At 42.2% G+C, this 19,230-nt stretch overlaps 1 protein-coding gene across 1 annotated transcript in view; it reads left to right on the top strand.

Annotated features, from left to right (window-relative positions):
* Window positions 1–19,230, top strand: part of FRAS1 (Fraser extracellular matrix complex subunit 1) — a 523,736-nt gene that overhangs the window by 351,518 nt on the left and 152,988 nt on the right. The window contains exons 30-31 of the mRNA XM_055139083.1: window positions 11,814–11,967; window positions 16,441–16,619. Coding sequence (XP_054995058.1) covers window positions 11,814–11,967; window positions 16,441–16,619 — 333 coding nt within the window. The remainder of the gene's footprint in view (window positions 1–11,813; window positions 11,968–16,440; window positions 16,620–19,230) is intronic.

Below are 19,230 nucleotides of genomic sequence, written 5' to 3' on the forward strand. Positions count from 1 at the left end.
GTCTAGCCATAGCCATGCCCAAGGCCCCTCTCCACACATTTGGACGAGCCTCACGCATGAAGAAACTGGCAGAGGAACCCAGGTGTGTGGGACCCGGGGCTGAGACCTCCAAGCCTGCTTAGATCGGGACTGGGCCTCTTCTGCCCAGATTCCCCATTTTTCAGTAGCTAGGCGGTCACACCAAGGGACTGCCCCCAGCGCAGTGTAATCCCACCAACAGCCAACATCCAGAGACTATAAAACCAAGCTCGCGGGCTTTTTTTTTTTTTTTTAACGCACTGCTCTTTTATTCAATGTAACACCCCCTTTAATGAAGTGCTGAATCATACACCAAAGAGGAAAAAAAAGCCAGAGAAATCTCTGCAGATAAACCAGTGAAGAGAACACAAGTTTTACATTTTCTCAACATAATTACTCCGTGAAGGGGGAGGGGGAGAAAGCAGAATGTAAAAACAAGGGGCTCAAACCCTTAAGACATCGCAAAACATTCAGATGTTTGGGTGTCAAATCAAACGGGAAAGGAAGCCTTCCAGGAGGGAGAGGAACAAAGTGACTCTGAGGCAGCTCAGGGGCCCGGGAGCGTTGCAGGACTCTTGGGCTGGCGGATAAATCCAAGGTTTTGGGGCGCCCTCCAGGCTAGGACATGAACCCACTATTCTAACGAGGGTGGTAAAGACAAAACCCCACATCTAAACAAAACAAACACCTGGGGGGGTGGCTGTGGCCCCTTGAAAGTCTTAAAACCAAGGGCACACCCCGACAACTAGCCTGACTGGAGTGGCTGAAGCCTCTGTGGAAAAACCATTTGTTCCTCTCTCCTTGGAAAGAAGAACGAGGAATGGAGAAAGGAAAAGGAATCTAATTGCAGCAGAAGCCCGGGAGAGCATCTCCTTGGATGGAGTCTTAAGAAAGGACGAGATAAGAAAATGACATAGGAAAAAAGAAAACAATAAAAATTTCACGATATGGAGCCAGCATGTTCTGATTTCATCCACAAAAATAACTCAGGCTGCTTTGCCGAACCATCCTGTCCACCAGGGGCGCTGCTGAGGCTGTCTGCCTGGAAGGGTCACCAATGGGCATGGAAAGTCCTCACTCTCATGGCTCTGGCCATCGCCGCCACGGGTAGGGATCCTTGCTGCCATGGCAAGGCATCTTATTGCCTGGCAAGCTACCAAGAGTTTCCTGCCCACATGGGAGAGCCTCGAAAACTCCCCATGGCGTATTTATATGCCAAAACCAGTAACAGTGATGGGTCTCATTCCCCTGACCCTGAAAGAGCCTCCAATGTGGCACCATTGGAAAGGACGAGTAAAGAGAGGCTGCTAAAATCTCAGGGCTAGGACGAATGGAGACGTTATTGAGACTGCTTGAGAAATTCAACGATCAATGGGATGATGATGATGATGATGATGATGATGATGATGATGATGAAAGTAAAAATAAATTTTTAAAAAGATAGTTTATGCATACTTTTTAAAAATAAGTTTTATTGGATCACTGTGAGATACAGTTTACAGACTTGCATGATTACATTTGAGCCACACAATGCTCAAGCACCCATTCCTCCACCAGTGTACACTTTCCACCACCATTGTTCCCAGTGTCCCACCTGCCATTCTCACCCCACCCCACTCCCCGCCTCTGTGGCAGGTACATTCCTTCTTACTCTCTCTCTACTTTTGGGCATTATGACAGTGATACAGTGATACATGATTTGCAATACAGATACTAAGAGGACATCGTGTTTGGTCCTTGGTCTACTTTGAGCACACATCTCCCATTCTGGGCGATCCCGCCAGTCATCCTTTACTTAATGGTCCCTTCTCCATCCCCTTTCTTCCCCAGCACGTGGGGCCAGCTTCCAAACCGTGATGTGACGTGATCGATCCTCCTGGCCCTTACCTCTATTGTCATTAGGTGTTAGTCTCATATTATGCTACTTTATATTCTACAAATGAGTTATGATACTTTTATTCCAGCACAACACCCACTACCAGAGAATCTCCTTCCCTCTAACAGTGTCCCAAAGACCCCGAAGTTTCTACATCCTGGAACTGAAGAAGGAAACCTCTGAAGTTTACATATACTTTAACAAGCACAGAAACAACCCGATGATGTTTCTTTCCATCATTCTTGATCCTGATAAATAGCAGCTAAGTTTCATCTAATATGTGCCTAGCCGCAGGTTCCCTCCCTAAAATCCAAATGTCCCACAAGATTACAATTGAAAAGCTATGTGAGTCTTTTCTGAATAAGGTACATTTTTGCAAACTAAACAAAATGTTATAACTGCACTTATATCCGTATTATTTTTCCATTTAATTCCGTTTTAAGTTTTCACCTTGCATGTTTTGGCCTCTAGTTGGGGTGTACTATCATTTAGGCTTATCATTATATCACAAATTTTGATAGGAGGACAGAGGACTTTTCATTTTGTTTACAGGGGTTTTTCCAAATGATGGAGGCTTAGTCCTTACTTTCGGTTTACAGCATTAATATTTTTGGTAGTATAATATATAATGACTATTATGACTAACCTTTATTATCAATGTTTCTGTATGCCTATTATTCTATAAAATGAATTTAAAGCACTATTTTAATTTTGCTCTCAGTTTTATTTGGAATTTCATTACTTTTTATGTGGTACCGTGAAAGAAATATAAAACATCACCAGGCAGGAGATTATTCAACTAATATTATGGCTAATTTCTTGAGTTTACAGAGATATATGTACCATTGTGGAAGGAAAAAAAGTACAAGGAGATAAAGAAATTGCAAAATGTCAGAATCATTGGGGGAATTGGTGAAAATGTGTTTGATTTTTATGCACTTTAGCTATAAAAAAAAGACACAGGCTTCATTAATTTCTCCTTGAATCATTTCAAGACTCTCTTCTGTAAGAAAGTTATTGAAAATACCATCTTAATCGTAATGAATTGTAAGAATTATGTTTTCTCCTTAACAATATACTTCTTCTCCTCAGACATCATTTGTATTTTCTCAAGTCCTATAAACTAATTCAATATATATACGTATGTGTACATATGTATATATTATCCTTCAATAAAGGTAAACCTTAAAGGGAGACTAAAGTGATAACAAGTAGGATATTTACCTTGCACATTACTGCCCTGAGTTCAGTCCCTGGCACCACATCTGGTTACCCAAGCACTGCCAGGAGTGATTCCTGAACACAGAGCTAGGAGTAAATCTTGAGCACTGCCCATGTGGCCCACAAACAATAACAAAATAAAATCTAAAATCTCTGTGTCACTGTCACTGTCATCCCATTGCTCATTGATTTGTTCAAGCGGGCACCAGTAACATCTCTCATTGTGAGACTTGTTGTTACTGTTTTTGGCATATCAAATATGCCTGGGTAGCTTGCCAGGCTCTGCCGTGCAGGTGGGATATTGTCGATAGCTTGCCGGGCTCTCCGAGAGGGACAGAGGAATCGAACACGGGTCGGCTGCGTGAAAGGCGAACGAATGCCCTACCACTGTGTTATTGCTCCAGCCCAAAATCTATGTGTATAGACTTTTAGTAGAACTATTTCAGAAATTTGTTATTTTCATTTTTTTCACTCTAAAACTTTACTTCATACCTTCTTGAAATATAAGGGGCACTGTAGCACTGTAGTCCTGTTGTTCATCAATTTGCTCGAGTGGGCACCAGTAACGTCTCCATTGTGAGACTTGTTGTTACTATTTTTGGCATATTGAATACGCCATGGAGAGCTTGCCAGACTCTGCCGTGTGGGTGGGATACTCTTGGTAACTTGCTGGGCTCTCCGAGAGGGATGGAGAAATCAAACCCGGGTTGGCCTTGTGCAAGGCAAATTACCTATCTGCTGAGCTGTAAGGGGATGGAACCAAACAGAAAAACTAGCCAACAAATGAAATAATAAAATGGAAAGGCAACCTAAAGAATGGGAATAGATATTTGAAGCCAAATATCTTAAATGGAGTTAATGTCTAAAATATGCAAGAGGGGCTGCAGGGATAAAAAAGCGGGTAGGGGGGTTTGCCTTGCATACAGCCAACCTGGGTTCAATTCCCAGCATCCCATATGGTCCCCTGAGTACCATCAGAAGTAATTCTTGAGTGCATGAGTCAGGAGTAACTCCTGTGCATCTCAAGATGTGACCCAAAAAGCAAAAAATAAAATAAAATAAAATAATAGAAATATGCAGGAATCTAAAAAATTCTATAGCAAAATTATTTTAAAATAGTTTAAGGACCTGCAGAGACATATTTCACAAGAAAACATGCTGAGCAGTGGAGCTAGCTCAGAAAAAGCACCCTTGCCTTGTTTGTATGATGACCTGACCTCAAACATTCTTTACTCAGCTGGAAACTTGTCACAAGTGTGTGTGTGTGTGTGTGTGTGTGTGTGTGTGTGTGTTGAGGGTGAGGGGGGCGCAGATAGGATAGACAATGAACCACTATGATAACAATAGTTAGAAATGATCACTCTGGACAAGAACTAAGTGCTGAAAGTCGGTAGAAGGATATAAGTGATAACCATTCAGTATTTGTATTGAAACCATAATGCCCAAAAGGAGAAAGAGAAAGAGAGAGAGAGACAGAAGAAAAGTGCAAGCCATAGAGGCAGGTGGGAAGGGTGCAAGAGTAACTGGGGTCATTAGTGATGGAAAAATGTACACCAGTGAAGGGACAGGTGTTGGAATATTGTATGACTGAAACCCAATCATAAGCAACTTTCTAACTGTGTCTCTCATGGTGATTCAATTAAAAATAAATCAATTTAAGAAATGAACAGCCATAATATAAAAAAGACTAACAATATTAGATAAATAATATAAGGTTATTATATTATACATTAAATAATATAAGAAAAGCTGCTCAACATCAGTAGTCATTCAAGAAGTACAAATTAAGGCAACAAAGAGACAGCACTTCGTTCCTGTTGGAACGACTTTTCTTTTCTATAAAACAAAGTTTGATCAGTTTAAATTACACTGGCAAATATTTCAGCATGAAGAATATGATGACAAATTTTATGCAAATTTGAAAAAATGTATGTATTGAATAAAATTATTTATTATCACTGTTGCTGTTGCTGTACTTTCGGCAACATGATTACAGCAGAGTAAGTGTGCATGGCTTTGATGTACCGTTACTGCACCCACCACCATCAAAGTGCCCAAGATCCCCAACTGCTGTCCTTATGTTACTTTTAACCCACCTCTTCATTCTACCACCTTTCTCCCTCCACTTCCTGGAAATCTCAGGTTTGTAACCTAATGTGAAGGGTTTCGCAGTGGCTGTGCAGTTTTTCTAATACCATTTGTGGAAGAGTCTTTTCTTGCTCCACTTCTTGCTCTTAGCTCTTTTGTCATAAATTCACTGTTCATAGAACTGAGGATTTATTTATCTCTGTACTTTGTATTTTGTTTCACAGATCTGGAAGTCTGTCTTTGTAACAGTACTACACCATTTTGATTGCTACAGCTTTATAATACGATTTAAAGTCAGGAGTTGCAATTGTTTTTATCTTTTTTCCCCCAGAATACCTGGCTATTCATGGAAATTTATGATTCGTATAAATTTTAATAGGGTCTGTTCTAAGTCTTCAGAGAATGCAGTTGGGGGAATCCAAGAGATACTATGGTGAATAAGGTGTTTGCCTTGCATGTAGCCAACCTGAGCTTGATTCCTAGTACCTCATATGATCCACTGAACCCACCAGGAGTGATCCTTGAGTGCAGAGCCAGGAGTAAACCCTGAGTACTGTAAGGTGTGACCCCAAGCAAATATAAAACACTGTTAGATTTTGGTAAGGGTTTCATTGATTAGAACACTTGGTATATAATGGTCATTTTGATAATATCAATCCTTCCATTCCATGAACATTTCTCCTTCTATTTCTTTCAGTAGTGGCTTTAAATTTTTTCTTTCTTTCTTTCTTTCTTTCTTTCTTTCTTTCTTTCTTTCTTTCTTTCTTTCTTTCTTTCTTTCTTTCTTTCTTTCTTTCTTTCTTTCTTTCTTCCTTTCTTTCTTTGCCACACCAGTAGTGTTCAGGAGTTACTCCTGGCTCTGCACTCAGGAATTACTCCTGATGGTGCTCAGGGGACCATATGGGATGCCAGGGATCAAACCAGGGTCGGCTGTGTGCAAGGCAAACGCCCTCCTTGCTGTACAATTCCTCCGGCCCCTGGCTTGCAGTTTTCAGTGGAGATGTTTTTCATATCCTTAGTTAAGTTGTAGAATGGATCTTATTAAAATGTCGAGAGAATACAGAGGGAAGAGGACCCCTCTACACTGCTGGGAGGCATGTCAACTCCACATTGCAGGCACTATGGAAAACAGTTTGCATGTTCATTGTAAAGTTAAAAATAGAGGAGTAGAGGGGTTGGGAGATATTGCCATGGTCAGGGCACATTACTAGCATGGGCACAGCCCAGTTATTCCATCCTGGCACCATGTGGTCCCCTGAGTGCTGCCAGGTGCAGCCTCATAGACTCCCAGCACAGCCCCCAGAAGGCTCACATATTCCTGGCTAGCAGGGCCTCAGCCACACCACATCTTCCTCAGGCCCTGGCATTGCACAGTTACCCAGCTGGCTGAGAAGTGCCAGTGGGACACCTGGGCCTCCTGAGCACTGCTTGGGAGGAAAAGAAATGTTTTTTAATTAAAAATAGAACCATCATTGACCTAACTATTCTGCTACTAGGAATGCATCCAAAGGAAATGAAAACAGGGTCTCAAAGAGCTGTCTCAGCCCTATGTGCATGGCCACATTAATTCGTCACCACCGAGACACAGAAGCAGCATGTTTGAAATGTGGATGGCTAAATGATTAAGAAAACATGATTCATATAATCGCTATGTATATATCATATTTTCCTAGGTGGAACCAGAAAATGTTGAACTCAAAGTAGCAGAGTAGAAATAGAGGAGGCGAGGGCTGGGAGTGGGGGAAATGGGAAAACGTTGGTTGAAGAATACAAAACTTCACTGACACGGGATTAGTATTACAGTGTGACGACTATGTTTAATAATACTGCACTGGATAACTGAAGTTTATTGAGCGTTGAGCTTCAGTGACCTCATCAATGTACACAAAAACACTATTCACCAGTGTGAGAAGATGAGTATCTTAATTAGTTTGATCAAGGAATCATTTCAGAATGTTGATATTGATGTTTATATCAAAGTATCACCTTCCCAGTAACATACAATTTTTTTTATTGAATCCCCGTAAGATAGTTACAAAGCTTTCATGTTTGAGTTTCAGTTATACGGTGATCAAACACCCATTCCTCCACCAGTGCACGTTCTCCACCACCAATGTATACCCTCCCTTTCCAACCCTCCTCCTGCCTCCATGGCAGACAATTTTCCCTATACTCTCTCTCTCTCTCTCTCTCTCTCTCTCTCTCTCTCTCTCTCTCTCTCTCTCTCTCTCTCTCCTTTTGGGCATTATGGTTTGCAATACAGATACTGAAATGTTATCATACTTGGTTCTCTATCTACTTTCAGCACACATCTCCCATCCCGAATGATTCCTCCAACCATCATTGACTTAGTGATCCCTTCTTTATTCCAGCTGCCTTCTCCCCCAGCTCATGAGACCGGCTTCCAACTATGGGGCAATATTCCTGGCCCTTGTGTCTACTGTTCTTGGTTGTCTGTCTCATATTATGTTATTTTGTATTCCCTCTATGTCTGTTCTTCTCTTTCTGACTTATTTCAGTTAGCATGATACTCTCCATGTCCATCCACTCATAAGCAAATTTCATGACTTTATCTCTCCTAATAGCTGCATAGTATTCCATTGTGTAGATGTGCCAAAGTTTCTTTAACCAGTCATCTGTTGTCAGGCACTCGAGTTGTTTGTAGATTCTGGCTATTGTGAACAGTGCTGCAATGAACATACAGGTGCATATGTCATTTATACTGTGCTTTTTTGCACCCTTGGGATACATTCCTAGAAGTGGTATTGCGGGGACATACGGAAGCTCAATTTCTAGTTTTTTTGTGTGTGTGTTTATTTTTTTTAATTTTAATTTTTTATTAGTGAATCACCATGAGTTACAGTTACAAACTTATGAACTTTCATGTTTGCATTTTATTTATATCCCTCCACCAGTGCCCAGTCCCCTCCACCAATGTTCCCAGTATCTCTCCCACCGTCCCACCCCATCCCCCCACCCCACCCCAACTCTGTGGCAGGGCATTCCCTTTTGTTCTCTCTCTCCTTTTGGGTGTTGTGGTTTTCAATAGAGGCACTGTGTGGCCATCGTGTTTGGTCTATATTCTATTTTCATCGTGCATCTCCCATTCTGTGCGGGTCTTCAAACCACACTTTACCTGGTGTTCCCTTCTCTATGCGAGCTGCCCCTTCTTCCAGCGTGTGGGGCCAGCTTCCAAGCCTTGGAGCCAACCTCCTGGTACTTATCTCTACTATTCTTGGGTGTTAGTCTCCTATTCTAGTTTTTGAAGGAATATTCGTATTGTTTTCCAAAGAGGCTGGACTAGTCAGCATTCCCACCAACAGTGAAAGAGCATCCCTTTTTTCCCCACATCCACGCCAGCACTGGTTACTTTTGTTCTTTTAAATGTGTGCCAGTCTTTTTTGGAGCATTTTTTCATGACATACAATTTATATAGAGCAATCCACAAAAGGCCCAAAAATGTGGATTCTAATCCTGGTCTGGGAAGGAATCTGAGAGTCTGATCTTTTCGGGGTGCTCAGAACATTCGGGGTCTCTGGGTGCATGCCAGGCGTGTGCTTAACTGCTGTACTGTCTCACAGCCCCTGGGATTCAGAACTTTTCATAAGCTTCTATTCATAGTGTCTGAACATGCGCTGTTCAGTCACATGTCCTAGCCTCACTGAGTTTCACTCATACAGGCGCTAGAGAGTCTTACTGCTGAGAGACTCTGAGAGGAGCGTTAGTGAGAGAGACATCAGCCGTGTGGGGACGTAGAGCTTTCTTGCTTGAAACATGAAACACATTCGCACCTCCTCTGTTCCGTTGACGTGGGACTGATTTTGTGCAGCCATCGTCACAGAGAACCGGGCTGCTATTAGGAGATTCTTAACAATTGAGATACTTGGGTCCGAGTGTGTTTATGATAGCATAACACTGCTGGACTTAATCACAGGGTATTTCCTCTCATTTTTCTGGCAAATACTATGTAAAATTCTTGGCAACTTGTGGTTTCTTTTGTAAAGACTACGCTGCAGCAATTATGAAAGCGAGAAAATCTCTGGTATTTTTCTACCTGAGCACCAGTCCCAGTCAAAGGTGGCTTTGTTGCCATTCCCCTGGGCACGGGGTAACTCAGACTCCTGGTAATTGTGGTGGAAGTAGCTGAGACCACCCTGGAGAGGGGCAGAAGCCCTCTATGCCCAAACGCTGCAGAGGAAGGCTTGTCTTCTGTCCCTCTCTGGGAGTGCTGTTTGTGCTGATCCGTTATTGGCGTATTTGAAAGTAATAACAGTAATTGAGAAAAACATCTCTTCTGAAATGCCCTATTTTAAACCAGCAGATGTGCTGATTTTGAAAGTATGAATACAAACTGAACACAGAGCACCGGAAGCCTCCCTAATCTCATTCCGTGGAAAATGTCGATGATGAGGCTTTAGAAGTGGGTGCGCACACAGCAGACCGAGAGTGGCAGAGATTTTTAACGACATTAGCTTTAGCAATTAAAACGGTGGCCTTCTTGGGAGCGCTAGCAGCCGCTTCCTTCCAGCCCGCTGCTCCCAACCTTCGCTTTGAAGGCTTCACTTTCAATCAGTCTTCAAGGCCTGTCACGTTTCCCACTGCAGTTTCTGCATTCTGTTTCTGTCTTTCCATTCCCAGTGCAGTTACCTTCTCGTCTCACCTGGGCCTTCCCAGGAACTCCTAAAAAAAAAAAGAGTTTCTAACGGCTAGATTCATCCCCGACTGCCGGAGTCTTGCTGATGGAATCTTGGCTTTGAAACCCAGACCTGATCATCGCGTTTTCTCCCCTCAAGATTCACGTTGACAGGAATTGAGATTTTTAGCCTAGGTGCTACCAACTACTAACCAACCTTAAGAGAGTGTCACTTTTTATTCTTCCTCTTCCCTGGCCCTTTGAACTAGATTTGCATCAGACACAAGGATATCTCTCTCTCTCTCTATGTGTCTCCCTCCCTCCTTCTCCCTCTTTCTCTCTCTCCTCTCTCCTCTCTCTCCTCTCCTCTCTCTAATTCTCTCCTCTCCTCACTTTCTCTCTCACTTTCTCACTTTCTCTCTCTCTCTCTCTCTCTCTCTCTCTCTCTCTCTCTCTCTCTCTCTCTCTCTCTCTCTCTCTCTCTCAGTCCCACCAGGCAGTGGACAGGGGTTTCTCCTGGCATTGTACTCGGGGAGCTCTGAGTAGTACTTGCAAGGCAAGCTCCTAGCTCTCTCTCCCCAACGCAGATGTTGTATTAAGTCTTCTGAGTGGTCTCACATGTTCGCCTTTGCTCCACCTGGACCCTCTGTCTGGAATCTGTTTTACCATTTCTCCACTGTGGAGCCTTTTTTTTCTTTTGACACTTAAGAATTAAGCAGTATTTTCCTTGAGAGAATCTTTCAGAGTAATCCAAATGCTCTCAGAGTAAATAGATATTGATGAGAGGCCAAGGGAAAAGATTTGGGGTGTTTATTGAAGCTTCTGCTTGAGAAGAAGGGCGATAGCATAGTTTGAGGGCCCTGAATGTTCCCATGAATGTGTCTCAGGGGCAGAGCTGGCAAAGAAATGGCTTCTCCGCGTGTGGAAACAGCTTGATACGGGAGTCAGTTGGATGCACAGGCTCAGTGGACGTGGACGGCGTGTCGCACTATCTATAAAATTTACATTCCTGAGCCGATTTTTTTTTTAGGCTGTGATTCTTTTTTATTTTATTTTATTTTATTTTTGCATTTTGGGTCACACCCAGCGATGCACAGGGTTTATTCCTGGCTCGTGCACTCAGGAATTACTCCTAGTGATGCTCAGGGGACCATATGGGATACTGGGAATCGAACCCGGGTCGACTGTGCAAGGCAAACAACTGGGCCTGGTTTTTGACTATTAAAATGCAGGGGGGATCTCTGTGAGGGTCAGCCGGGGGTCCTTCTTGGGACAAGCTGGTTTAGTCCAGTTTTTTCCTGTCAAAGTTCTTTCTTGGGTCACACCCTCACTCGTCATCTCTCAGAGATTTACCGCTGCAGGATGCCAGGGCACTGAGTCCTGCCTTTCCTTTTGAGGAGGTGAGCACAGAACACTGGCTGTGGCCCAACACAGTCCCGGCTCCATCTCACAGAGAGGAACTGCTGGTTTTTTCTTTATTTTCCCTCTGCACCCAGCTCACACTTCTTGCAGGGCCTCACTTGTCTGTCTTCCCACCAGCCTCTAAAACTAAGGTCTTGTTTCAACCAAGCTTACATATCTTAGGCCCCCCGGGAAAAGGACCCGCATATAAAGAGGCTTAATGAAGAGTCACTGGATGTAGCAGGTGAGAAGGATGGAACGACAGGAAAATGAACTAAGGGAAGAAAGGAGTAACCTAAACTGCCTGTGTGAACTAAGCTGTTTACTTAGGATAAATGGAGAGAAGCAGTATGATCTAGACATATGTACATATATGTATGTGTATGAGTATACAACTACATATTATTCACCCATGACATACATGTAGTTCATATTGTGACTCCAAAGTTCTCTTATTAGATATTTAAACAATAGTAGGCTCTGAGAACTAGGGATTTATGGACTGGGGTATTTTATTATTTTACCTGTAAAATAATAAAATAATTTTGTTATTCTGTATGTTTTCCTTTCATCTAGAATGCTGGTGGTCTTCGGCTTGTGGCCAATTCAATGGTGTGGGTCCCAGAAGGGGGGATGCTGCAGATCACCAATAAGATCTTACAGGCTGAAGCTCCGGGTGCCAGCGCCTCAGAAATTATCTACAAAATTACAGAGGATCACCCCCAATTCGGTAACTATTTTTTTTTGTCATGGTCTTATCCTTCAAGTCAGTGATCTAGGAGTTTTGTACAAATCCAAAAATCAAGAAGTCAGTGAACTTGACTTCTAATAACCTACACATCCCCTTTAAAAGAAAAATAGGCCAGAGATGTAGCATAGTGCTAGAGCACTTTATTTGCATGGGTGAAGCCCGGGATTAGATCTGTAGCAGTGCAAAAAAATATAGAAAAAAAAATAAAAGCAAAACAAAGCTGGGGCTAGGAGGACAGGACAGTGGGTAAGGTACTCGCCTAGCACACGGCTGACCAGGCATCCCGGCCCCACATGTGGTCCCCAAGCCCGCCAGGAGTGCTCCCCGAGTGCAGGGCCAGGAGGAAGCCTTGAACACCACTGGGTTGTGTCCCCCAAACCAAAAAGCAAACAAAATAATCACACTTCACGCTGTACACCTTTTATGGACAAGATGGCACACTAAGTAATTTACCATATATAAAACCTAAGATGTAAGTTTCTAAGCAGCTTCGTTTCACCAAGTATGTAACTCGCTAACTCTCCCCCAGCTAAGATGCTTTGATTTCACTCCAAAGCACGGGCTTTGGAACGCTTCTTCCTTGTGTCACTCCAGCGCATCACCAAAGAAAAGCTTTACCTAAAACCCTTTTTAAAATCTCCATTGTGATTTTCACTTCTAATAATTATATAGTAATCTGAAAAGTTTCCCATAATCACTACCTAGAAATGGGAAATAAAAGACAATAAGAATTGGAGCCAGAGAGCGAACACAGTAGTTTAGAGCTCAGGCTTCGGAGTCACCTGACCGCAGATTAATCTCTGGGGTAGCACTAAGAGCCTCAGCACACCACCAAGTGTGGCCCCGGAGGCCCCAAGCATCACTGCATTCTTGGACTTTAGCTCTGACCATTGAGCAACATGGCCAGTTGGCACAGAAGCCTTCAAGTCAGTGATGAGAGGGGACCCCAGGTCCCTGAACACTGTTTGGCATATCCCCTTCCAAAATTCTTGGTTCAGTTACAATCTTCAGGGCTAGAGCATGAAGATACCTTGTTTGAGATATAAGTCTCCAGGCCCCAGACTGTTCTTTAAACCCAGATATTCATATTTATATATTATCTATATATGCATATATTTTATAAATATAAATATATAGGGGCTGGAGTGATAGCATAGCGGGTAGGGCGTTTGCCTTGCACGAGGCCGACCCGGGTTCAAATCCCAACATCCCATATGGTCCCCTGAGCACTGCCAGGAGTAATTCCTGAGTGCAGAGCCAGGAGTAACCCCTGTGCATCGCCAGGTGTGACCCAAAAACCAATATATATATATATATAAACTGCCATCTTGTGTTTGTCTTATTATACAGCAGAGTTGAGGGTCTCCACCACGGTTCTCACTCAGTGACCCTCCTCCAGATACTGGTGTTTCTTCTTGTCCGTTCATGGGCTTCTCACAGACACCTGACCTTCCACATGCACTGTGCTGGCCTTCTGTTCCCTCCTGTCGCTTCTCCCATCAGTGTCCCCAATCTCTCCTCCCTCTCTCCCTGCCACCCAGCACATTTCCCAAGTTCTCTCTTCTCCGAATCCTAGTGACTCTTGTATCTATTTCTTTCTTTCAAATTGCTGTTGCATTCAGGTCCCCATCTCAAACCTGGCCTTGATAGTAGCCTTAGTGGCTAAAACTAAGTGGCTAAAACTCTCTGCCTAAGTACTTGATAGTAGCCTAAGTGGCTAAAACTCTCTGCCTAAGGACTATTGTATTTTTTTGTTGTTGTTGTTATTGATGCTGACCCGGGTTTGATTCCTCCGTCCCTCGTGGAAAGCCCGGCAAGCTACTGAGAGTATCTCGCCCACACGGCAGAGCCTGGCAAGCTACCCGTGGCATATTCAATATGCCAAAAACAGTAACAACAATTCTCACAATGGAGATGTTACTGGTGCCCGCTCAAGAAAATCGATGAGCAATGGGATGAAGTGACAGTGACAGTGATTGATGCTGTCATTTATTGTTTGTTTATGTTTTATTGAATTGCAATGAGATACACAGTTGTAAGGTTGTTTGTGAGTGTGTACATTTCCCACCCACAGTTTTGTTGGAGGGTCATAAGACCCCAACCCCTTGTTGGGGGTCCCAGGCTCACACCCTTTGTGCAGGGGATCTTACTGAGTGCCATGGGCCAAGATCTCATAACCTCACTCGTGGAAAGCATGAGCTTTTCCACAGAACTGCCTCCGTAGGTCTGGTTATCATTTTTATAGGAAGAAGTTCAGCCCTTTAAACAAGATTTTCAAATCTTAAATGCTTTTTATATTCTGATCATGTACACTGTGAGTTCTAAATCAGCCCATCCCATTCACCTACTGAAAGTCTCACAGTGGCTCCAGATGCATGTGAGGGCTGTTCTCGGGGAAGGAACTGCTTCTTGCGTGATATTCTCCCCCCTAAAAGGCCAACCACAGGAGTTAGTGTCTAACTGGTGCTCACCTACTATTTCCTGGGTCAGAATCAGCCAATATTCTATGTCTACTATTAATCTATGTGCCATGGCAATTATTTTTTTATCTGAGAGGAGCTTATTTTATTTTCCTTTTTTAAAAGGAATAGTATGCTAAGCTTTTCTGTTGTGAAGCAGAATAGCTAGGGAAATTAGCATTTGAAATTTTCTTTTTTATCCTTGCCACATTTTCATGGTGAAAATCTCCTTTTAGAATGTTTTGCAAATATACTCACATTTATAAACAGTCCACATCCTGGAAAAGCATGTTTATTAGTAGCATCTTATGAACAAAAGTTGAAGCAGGGAGAGATAGGTAATGGAATTTGTGACTAAGGTGCAAATGAGAGATAATACAGAAAAGAAATAAGAGCAGGTTGATTCTATACATGATTTATATAAGGAAGAGCATTAATGTTCTTGCTTATTTAAGCTTTCATCACCATCCAAAATATTATTTTAAAGCTGAATTAGTACATATAAATGTTAGTATTTCTTCCAAGTAAGAAATCAGATTTCCCTAGGGTAATCAAAACGCCCTATCAATTATAATTGCCTGATAAGTGTAGTGTGATAAAATACATACTCATTCTCTCTCTCTCTCTCTCTCTCTCTCTCTCTCTCTCTCTCTCTCTCTCTCTCTCTCTCTCTCTCTCCCTCTCCCCTCCCTCCCACCCCTCCACTCCAGCCCCCTTTCTATCGGTGTGGCACAGAGACTTCTTTCGGCTTTATTGCTAGATACATTTTTGTGACAATTTGTTGGTCTTCACTTGCAGGCCTCCTCTCCTAGTGAAATTTTAATTGTTTCTACAGCACCTCTGTATTTGCAGTGTCACTGTACGAGGATGCTAGCTCAGGTGAAGAATAAGCAATAGAAATAAATTGGTATTGGTTGGTGTTGCTGTTGAGATTTATTTTCCTTGCTACAATTCTAATAACATTTAAGGAACAAGAGAGGAGAGCACAAAAATAATCATAATTGGTAACAGAGTTTCATGACGAAGAAAATGAACTACGATTCAAATCCCAACCACTCCTCTTACCCTTGTGTGACCTTGAACAAGCCATTAAGCTCTAAAATTAAAGAATTTTGTCATTAGAATGGGGATTAGTAAGAGCTTCTTGAGAAGATTAGATCACAAGGATTAGGATGATGACCAACACTCTTTATAAGCACTGGTGAAGTATGTACTGCTATTCTTACTCGATCTGAGGAACAAAGATTTATTGAACCTAAATAAGTTCATGTAGCTGAACATGGCAGAGCTTTATGTGAACAACTATGGGAATTGCCTCATGCAACGTCTGCTGTATGCACTCCAGTGTTAGCTATTACTATTTTCACTGTGGAGAATTCTCCCAAGAATCTTTCATCTTCTTCTCATTTCTGTTATGTTTACACCAAAAGATGTCTTGGGTAGAAAAAAACATTTGATGTAACAAAGAAAACTGTAGATAGAAATGCCCAGACTCTGGATATTTGTCTGCAGTATTAATGACTGTTTGGATCTCCTAATGTAATTGTAATGGACACAAATCAGTGACTTCTTCCACGAACTGCCCTTGAGTGCCTTTCGTTCTGTCTATCTGAAACTCTAGGAATTCTATATCTGAAGTTGGATTTCATGTTGTCTATGGAATTCTGTTAATGTTAATGTTACCTTAGATAAAAATTTTAAAAAGCACTTCATTTCTTTGCTGCTAAAAAAGTGATAGAGGGGTTAGAGCAATAGCACAGCGGGTAGGTGTTTGCCTTGCACATGGCTGACCTGGGTTCAATTCCCAGCATCCCATATGGTTCGCTGAGCACTGCCAGGGTTGATTCCTGAGTGCAGAGCCAAGAGTAACCCCTCTGCATCGCCAGGTGTGACCAAAAAAGCCAAAAAAAAAAAGGATAGAAAAATGATAGCCAAAGGGCTCTGCTTCACTTTTCCTATTCTCAGAGAGCATCACTAACTGTGAGTTTCTTAGGGGAGGTGGTCCTTCTGATTAACATGCCAGCCGACAGCCCTGCAGATGGAGGGCAACACCTGCCTGATGGAAGGACGGCAACTCCCACCAGCACCTTCACACAGCAAGACATCGACGAAGGCATCGTGTGGTACAGGCACTCGGGGGTCCCAGCCCAGAGCGACTCCTTCCGTTTTCAGGTAATCGTGCTCCGAGCACCTGTCTGATTGATGTCTGTATGGTGTGCTGGAAGCCATCATCCTTATTTGTCAACAATTCAAGTCATTCTTGTAGTGACCTGGAAATCATGTTTAGGGGAAGACAAAATCTAACTAGCAGAACTGAAGAAATTTAACCTCTTCATTCTATTACGAACAGCTTATTTCAGAGTCATTTCACAGGGCCAGAGAGATAGTAAGGTGCTTACCTGGCATGTGGCTGACCTGGGTTCAACCCTCAGCATTCCATATGGTCCCTTGAGAATCACCAGGAGTGATTCCTGAGTGCAGAGCCAGGAGTAACCCCTGAACATTGATGGATATGAGCCAGAAAACTAAAATAAATAAAGAAATTAATAAAATTAAAGAGTCATTCCACATGAGACAGGTTAATAATAGAAAATGACTGAGGTGTTAAAAATGAATTCAAAATATTAAAGTTCCATGTGGATACAAAAACTTCTTTTCTTTTTCCAGATATTTTTGCAACATTCGCCATACTGTGATAAGATCATATACTTAGCAACCAAACGAATGTGTTCCTATTTCAGTGTTCAGCTGTAGGCAAATTACTTGGGCAAAATCCTTGAATGTTAGCTTCCTCATCTATAAAGTAAAATAATGGTGAGGCTTTATCTAAGTAGTGCTTATAAAACATTAAAAAATACTGTCTCCTCCATCCGGATCCCCCATTTTCCAGTAACTTGGCAGCCACACCCACAAAATTCCCCTGCGCCGTGTAATCCCATCAACTGCCAACTTCCAGAGACTATAAAACAATCCTTCTGGAAGCATGCAGCCGTATTAGTGGCCCTACGATCTTTTATAGGCTAATTCTCCATCTCAGAAAACCCAGCAAGTTACTGAGAGCATACTGCCCGCATGGCAGAGCCTGGCAAGCTCTCCGTGGTGTATTTAATATGCCAAATACAGTAACAATGATGGGTCTCATTCCCCTGATCCTGAAAGAGCCTCCAATGTGGCACCACTGGGAAGAACAAGTAAAGAGAGGCTGCTAAGATCTCAGGGCTAGGACAAATGGAGACGTTACTGGCTCCCACTTGAGCAATTCGGTGGTCAATGGGATGACATTGACACGGTGATCACTATGCAACGGTTTGTTGTTGCCATTTATAAGTTGGATCAAATACCAGTGCTGTAGAGTCAGGTCACTGTCCCCAGATTCTATGGTTGAGTCCCATGGAAGGTATTTCCCCCGTGTGATAGTAGAATGAGGTGGGACCATTGGTCACTGATGAGTGTAGGATGAAGTCAGGAAGGTTATGCACTCACACAATTGTGAGTGCAGTTAAAGGGGCCACAGAAGAACTAGCCACCTTATTCTGCTCCCCACTCTGGGGTCACAGTGAGAAGTTGATAATTTACAGCCGAGAAAAGGGCTCTCACAGAAGCAACCACATTGTCAGACTGAGCTCATAGTCTCTCCCTGAGAAATACATTTTTGTTAATAAGGATCCGATCTATAGTATTTTTGTTGTCATAGCTTGAAACAAATAAGCACCCAGGCCGAAAATTAAATTAAATTGAATCAACAAATTGAAGAATGAGAAATTATGCTAGGCACATTTTCTGGCCATTATGAATCTAATTAAAATTACTAACAAAAGGGTTAAAAAAATCAAACTATTTTGGATTTCTAAAATAGTCTCTTCTAAATAACTACCAGTTCAAAAGGAAGTGAAAATGGCAACCTGTTAAGAAATATCGATAAGGACAAATTAATTTATCAAAACTTAAATAATGTAGACAAAATGGTCCTCAGAACAAAATTGATGGTTTTGAGACCTGTTATTGAGTAGGAAAACATGATAAGAAGTGTGCTAAATATTTAGCTCAAGAACCCAGACGCCATATGGGAAACATAATGAAAGGAAAAGGAAGAAATTAATAAGATAAGCAGAAGAATTGATTAATTATTATGTGTTAGAATTTTTAAAAATGAGTGCAACTTTGAAAAAACTGATAAAATTAGACACACCTCAGCAAAGCGTAATTTGGAAGTAAAGAATTGAACAGAAATACAAAAGAAGGTAAAATGATGAACGAGAGAGCAATTATACCCAGACGCAAAGGAGAATTTTGGAAAGTGTCAGAGAAAATATAAAGAAATGCTCATAACAAGCAGCTGAAACAGCTCCACGAGTCCCTCTGAGTCTGAGCCTGTTCCTTTGTCTAGGAATTCAGCTGGGGAGAGACTTCCATGTTAAGCTCACCTTGTTAAAATTATCATCCATTCTGCTTCTTCTGCCTGGCTGTGCACATCTTCATTGCCTGATTAATTTATATTGTGTAAAAGATGTGCTTTCCCAGAGAGAGGGTTGAAATAAATTTGGAAACCATTAAAATGAGATTATACAGAACGCACTGAATGTCCAATGAGAGCACAAACATTATGTAGCCTTTGCGCAACTTAATTTTTCATGTTGAACCCCTGGGAACTCAGTGGTCTTCAAATATTGAGTCAGAATAGAGGCAAGGACCTCAATCAAAAGAAATCACCTCAGAAAAATATAGTCTTTGGAGCTGCCTTGGCTTTCAGAAATACCGGGATGAAGAGCATGGCCGGTATGGA

The sequence above is a fragment of the Sorex araneus genome, chromosome 5 (genome assembly GCF_027595985.1).
Source record: "Sorex araneus isolate mSorAra2 chromosome 5, mSorAra2.pri, whole genome shotgun sequence".
NCBI classification, from domain to species: Eukaryota; Metazoa; Chordata; class Mammalia; order Eulipotyphla; family Soricidae; genus Sorex; species Sorex araneus.